Here is a 5861-nt window from a genome sequence, read left to right as displayed (position 1 = left end):
TCTCAAGAAGACATGGCTGGCCGTGACAGATTTCCGCTGAGATCGTTCATACACGAAGCTCCGACCACTTTTGCATTCAGACAAGCCCATACATAGTGTTTTTGCGAACGATACAGATAATCATTCAGTGTATGGGAGTCTTAAGACGTCAACAAAGCAACTGAGCTCTACAAGACTATACAACTTGGTTGGGCCTCTTGCTAACCCACAGCTTCAGCGAAGCACAAGGAGCATAAAAATAGAATCGTTCAGTAAAATACCCTGAGGTAATCGATGAAAGTGTCGTATCCGTTATTCCACTGATAGTTCTCGTCGCCGTATGCTTCGTACTGCATCAAAGAACCCATGGAAATGTCCTTCCAACTGTCGAATCCCCACTCGTAACTGATGATCTGAAGTTAAATATTGTCTCATTAGTTATCTGTTTGGATAATATTGTTTTTTGGCACCTTCCTTTAGCCAAGGGACATGTTACAGTGTTATAGTGATTGAACGAAAATTGTTCCAAATATCTAGTAAAGATAGAAATTGAGGAAGAAAACGTTTAACTGAACAATACATAATCTGCAGTGCACTAGGTTTGACAGCGTCAATATAAATGCAGACATTATAAGGTTATCTAATACGATACTTCAGTATTGTTAATAGTAGTAATGATTTTTCTAATTTTTGTGATTCCTTTTTCCTTAACCCTATAGAGAGAGAGAGAGAGAGAGAGAGATATTTTATCATGCCGCGATCACTTACGTAATTACGAGAATACGTTAATTTTGCTAATACGTACTAGTTTTTTTTATGGTTATTACACTGACGTATATTAGTTTTAACGGTTCTTTATTTCATAAAGAATAATTTTGCTTACAGCTTAAAATTAGCATTAAAAATGAGGAACTAATGACATGGGGCGTCGATGGATGGGAGGTTTAGGTCAGAGATGGAAGAAGCTATTTAAGGGGATGCACGATTGTGTACTCATGCTAATTCTCACCAACTCCAGGAAGTGAAGCCACGCCTCACTCAGAGAAACGTTGAGGCCTGCGGTCGTAGGAAAATGCTTTCGAATTTGTCGTGGAACCTTGAGAGAGAGAGAGAGAGAGAGAAAAAGAACATACTTATGTTGACCTTAAATAAACATATTTACACGACTAAAATCACACATTTTGATCGGCAATACAATTTTGTTTACATGAGAATGAACAGTCAGCATGACCGAAGTATTGTCAAGATATATATATATCTATCTATCTATCTATCTATATATATATATATATACTATATATTATATATATATATATATATATATATATATATATATATATCTAAGTTTTTGTTATGTAAGCATTGTTTTTTATGGCTCTCTTAAGCTTTCCAGAACATTGTTAAGTTACAGCGAGACGACATTCTATATCTATGTATTCATCTGGTCTACCTAAATTATATATATATATATATATATATATATATATATATATATATATATATATATATATATATATATATATATATATATATATATATATATATTAGATAAAGGTAAAAGATTTACGACACACAAACGATCACTGTCGATAGACTCACTGGTCAGTGCAATACTCTCCGAGGCTCCTGTTAAGATACTCCAGGACGTTCCTGTTGGGCTCATCCTCGCTGCCTTCCAGGACAAGATCCAGTAAATCAAAAGCCGAGGCGTTGATTCGTTGGCCGTCGTTGGTCGCCAGTCTGGATTCTGTGGTGATTGAGAAAGAAGAAGAGGAAAGCAATTGCCAAGGCAAGATATTTCTCTGAGTCACTGTGTTACTGTACGATATTTTTTCATTCAAAATTTTTTTAGCGTTTCTTTTGATGGTGTATGTACGATCTCTCTCTCTCTCTCTCTCTCATCTCTCTCTCTCTCTCTCTCTCTCTCTCTCTCTTGCCAGAAATACATTCAACATTTGAAAAATACGAATCTAAGTTGAAAACCTCCACCAATGGAAGGCTGACTGATAACAGATCTGATGTTATAGCTTCGAAAAAGTCTAAGGTTTTTCCGTCTCAAGACTCAAGATAAAAAAAAAATAAAAATAAATGTACAGTATATGAATTTGCATATCTGACTAAATTTTATGATCTTGTTCAAATGAATATGAAATGAGTACTACATGAATTTGGTTTTATTACATCACACACACACACACACACACACACACACACACACACACATATATATACATAAATGAAGGTATAAGCCACGAAGGAAAGTGAAACACAGGAGTAGCTGCAAGATCTTTGACTCACGTCCTTTACTTTACTGCTAAGTAAAGGACGTGAGTCGAAAGATCCGGCAGCCACTCCAATGTTTCACTTTCCTCCGTGGCTTATACTTTTATTTATGCATTGATCACGTTGCAAACTTTCGTGATTCAGTTATATATACACACACACATAGTATATATATATATATATATATATATATATATATATATTAATATATATATATATATATATATATATATATATAAAATCTATGTGTTCGAAACCTTTGAAACGTCTGTAATCATCTGAAGCACAACTAACGAATTGAACACTGACGGGGAGGACTCACTTTTGAGGTGGTAAGGTTCATATGGCGATAATGCTCCCAGACGCTTCGCAATTTGGTGAAGAGGGTTACTCTGGTTCCCATGGACCCACTCCGCCCCTTCTTCTATTAATATGTCGCCTGAAAGAAAAAAGTATATAAAGTAAGGTGAACAATTTGAATCTAGGTCCTTGAGTATGTCAGTACTGAATAACAAGCGAAGGGCAAGTCCTCATCGGTGTCCTTTGCCCGTAGAGATTTAGTGCCGTCAACTAATAGGCATTACTGAAGGTTCTTTGCAGCGACCTTTCGGCCCCTAGCTGCAACCTCTTTCATTCCTTTTACTGTGCCCCCGTTCATATTCTCTTTCCCCCCATCTTACTTTCCACCCTCTCCTGACAACGGCAAGGTTATTTCGTCTTACTTTCCGCCCTCTCCTGACAACGGCAAGGTTTTTCCGTCATTACTTTCCGGCCCTCTTCCTGGACAACGGCAAGGTTTTCCTTCTGTTACATAACACCTTTCGAAACTCCCTTACTCACAGTTTTCCTTTCAGCGCTGAATGACCTCATGGGTCCCAGCGCTTGGCCTTTGGCATCATTCTTATATTCCTTATCGGTGTCAAGTAGAGGCAAATGACAGTTGACTTTTCAAACCTTCTGTAATATTGGACATTCTTGAAGAAAGATGAATATTTTCGCTTTTCTTATATATTATCCTCCAAATATGGCTAATCAGTAGGAAACGCATTTTGGAAAAAACTTACAAAGCGAAGGAAAGCATACTTAAAATAACTGGGACTGGAATGTAATTACAATTTAGGCCAAAGGCCGAGCGCTGGGACCTACGCGGTCATTCAGCGCTGAAAAGGGAAACTGAGAGTAGAGGAGACTAGAAAGGTGTAGCAGGAAAAAGTCTCACTCTTGCATTATGAAACAATTGTTAAGAGAGGGTGGAGAGTAAGATGGAAAAAAAGAGAATTTGAACGGAGGTACAGTAAAAGAAATGAAAGGGGGTTCAGCTAGACGCCGAAGGGATGCCTCAAAGAAGCTTAAGTAATGCCCACAGTGCACCACGTGAAGTGCACTGACGGCACTAACACTCCCGTGTTTTATTTTCCATCAACCTTTAATCCGATCTATGAATTCTAGCCAAAGGAAAAGTTACAGTTAGACAAGGCAATGAAAATGATCACAAGATGTTGCGAGTCGCGACTGACCTTCAACTATAAATAAGTCTATTGTATGATACGGTTTATTCGTTTAATCTAAAAGAGAATTTTATAGAGTAAATTGCCCCGAAAATATGGAGTAAGGTGATAAATATTCCCTGTCATTACTTATATCAGTCTTTTAATAATGACGGCATTTAATGAAAAATGCAGTCACATCAAAACTTCTTAGCTGAGATGAAGAAAGAAAGAAATAAAGAAAAACTAAAGAATGCAATTGGGAATGAAAGCAGTCGGAGATGAAGGGCGGATGTACCAATTATCTACGCTGCAGTTTTTTTAGGACGGGAACAAAAACGCGGAGACGTCATCTCTGAATGTAGGGAGGGCGGGAGTGAGGAAGGGAGAGGCGTGATTCATCATTCAACACTGCAACGTTTCCTCTTAATCGTCTGCTTGATTTGTTTCTCATTTCTTAAGACCGTGGATCAGTTCTGTAGTTTTACGCATAGATATAAAGCCCCTATTACACTTATACGGTTTCTTATTCGGGTTTCTGGCGCCGTCGGTCGCGACGATAGCATATGTTCAAGCCGGAGCATGTGATAGCAAATTGGCCGTATGAACGCTCACCCGTGGCCGGCCGGATGAACTTTCGCCAGTACTAAGTTGGCCGTACGGCCGTCGTACGTCACGACTGAGGACATAGCGTGTAATTGCTCACCGTATGGTATGACATCAGTCTGAGGCTGCTTCTGTACATTATGAACCTTGGATACTCTGGAATAAAGTTTGAAACTTCTTTATTTTTTAAATTAACCTGGTATGAATGTTTCATACTAAAACAAGAAATTAGTTATTTGTGCAAAATAAACTTTGCCTTCAGATATTTTGGGCCTAAACATTTGCAGATTGCTGCACATGTTTCTGGGATTATTGCACTGAGAGAAGGCTGCGATATAATTGTTGTAAACTTTAGATCGCTATATGTTCTTCCTGTAGCAAGAAATCTCAAAGTGGCTGAAAGACGCTCATGTGGACTAATTGCTTCTCTCATGCAAATGTCCTTTTTTCTATTAAAGGTGATACCTGACTTAAGAGTTCCAAATATGTGTCATGATCCATTCGCATGTAGTTAAACCAGTCATCTTTTGCTAGTGCTAGTTCCTTCATTAAGTTAACATGAGAGTATTTTTGTTACGCAGCCAATGTTTGGACCAAATCTTCTTTTTCTGTTTTCACCTTCAAACAGCACGCTAGAGCAATAGCAACGAGATTGTCGTCGAGAGAAGACATGTCACTCCTCCACCACAAACAGTGCCACACTCACCACTTGCCACCGGCCAGTTCAAATACGTGTAATAACTCTAGCCGTAGGCCAGAATTTTCCTACGGCGCCATAGGCCAGGTTGGCAGTAGGAAACCGGATACGTGTAATTGGGGGCTTTAAAAAAAGCCTAGATGCCGCATCGGCCGGCCGGACATACATCATCAAGTCCGCCATCTTGGTGCGGTAATTCAAACAATGCAGCAGGCTGCAGTATATGACTTTTTTTCGCCACTATTCGCTTAATATTGCACGGATTTTCTTCTCTGATGGTTCGTTGCAAAGCTTACATAATTCCCTACAAGGATCTAATAAAATAAAGTTGTTCCTTATCGTTTGAAAGTTAACTTGCAATGACTTTGTTTTAGCAAGGTAGGGGGAAGGGGGCTAGTTGTACAAAAATGTTAATATTTACCCATAACTATTGCTGTAAACGATAATTTGAAATGCTGTGATAAGACAGATTACTAAAGTAGCCTACAGCTATGGATCTGTGCAAATTAAGTAAAATCTTTGTCTCTCGAAGTGCTCTGTTAATTTTTGGCACAGGCCTACAAGTTTAGGTCATAAAACTGTAGGGTTGAGCCTAAAATAAACTACAGTAGGGCCTAGAATAACTAGGATTTCTGTGTTATCTAGCCTTTGCATCTCTGCCTGCTCCTTGAGCCTGGAGGGGGTGGGGGTTCTTCCAATTTTTTGGAACGGGATGCTCCCTCAGTGAATTCTGACCTCTAGACCTGGCTTTGGAAAATTTAGGGGGGATCAAGAGACCTCGTCTAGTGGCAAAAGTGACCTATCTCTAG

The 5861-nt window shown here is 38.8% G+C and overlaps 1 protein-coding gene across 1 annotated transcript in view; it reads right to left on the bottom strand.

Annotated features, from left to right (window-relative positions):
• Positions 1 to 260: 260 nt before the first annotated feature.
• LOC135214764 (spermine oxidase-like) overlaps positions 261 to 5861 on the bottom strand; it is a 28253-nt gene continuing 22652 nt past the window's right edge. The window contains exons 15-18 of the mRNA XM_064249121.1: positions 2585 to 2701; positions 1579 to 1726; positions 989 to 1075; positions 261 to 392 (exon numbers count right to left, since the gene is read on the bottom strand). Of these exons, the coding sequence (XP_064105191.1) occupies positions 1018 to 1075; positions 1579 to 1726; positions 2585 to 2701 (323 nt within the window). The 3' untranslated portion in view covers positions 261 to 392; positions 989 to 1017. The remainder of the gene's footprint in view (positions 393 to 988; positions 1076 to 1578; positions 1727 to 2584; positions 2702 to 5861) is intronic.

This window comes from Macrobrachium nipponense, chromosome 46 (assembly GCF_015104395.2).
Source record: "Macrobrachium nipponense isolate FS-2020 chromosome 46, ASM1510439v2, whole genome shotgun sequence".
NCBI classification, from domain to species: Eukaryota; Metazoa; Arthropoda; class Malacostraca; order Decapoda; family Palaemonidae; genus Macrobrachium; species Macrobrachium nipponense.
The sequence above is the reverse complement of the archived record's forward strand: the minus strand, read 5'-3'. Positions and strand labels throughout refer to the sequence as shown.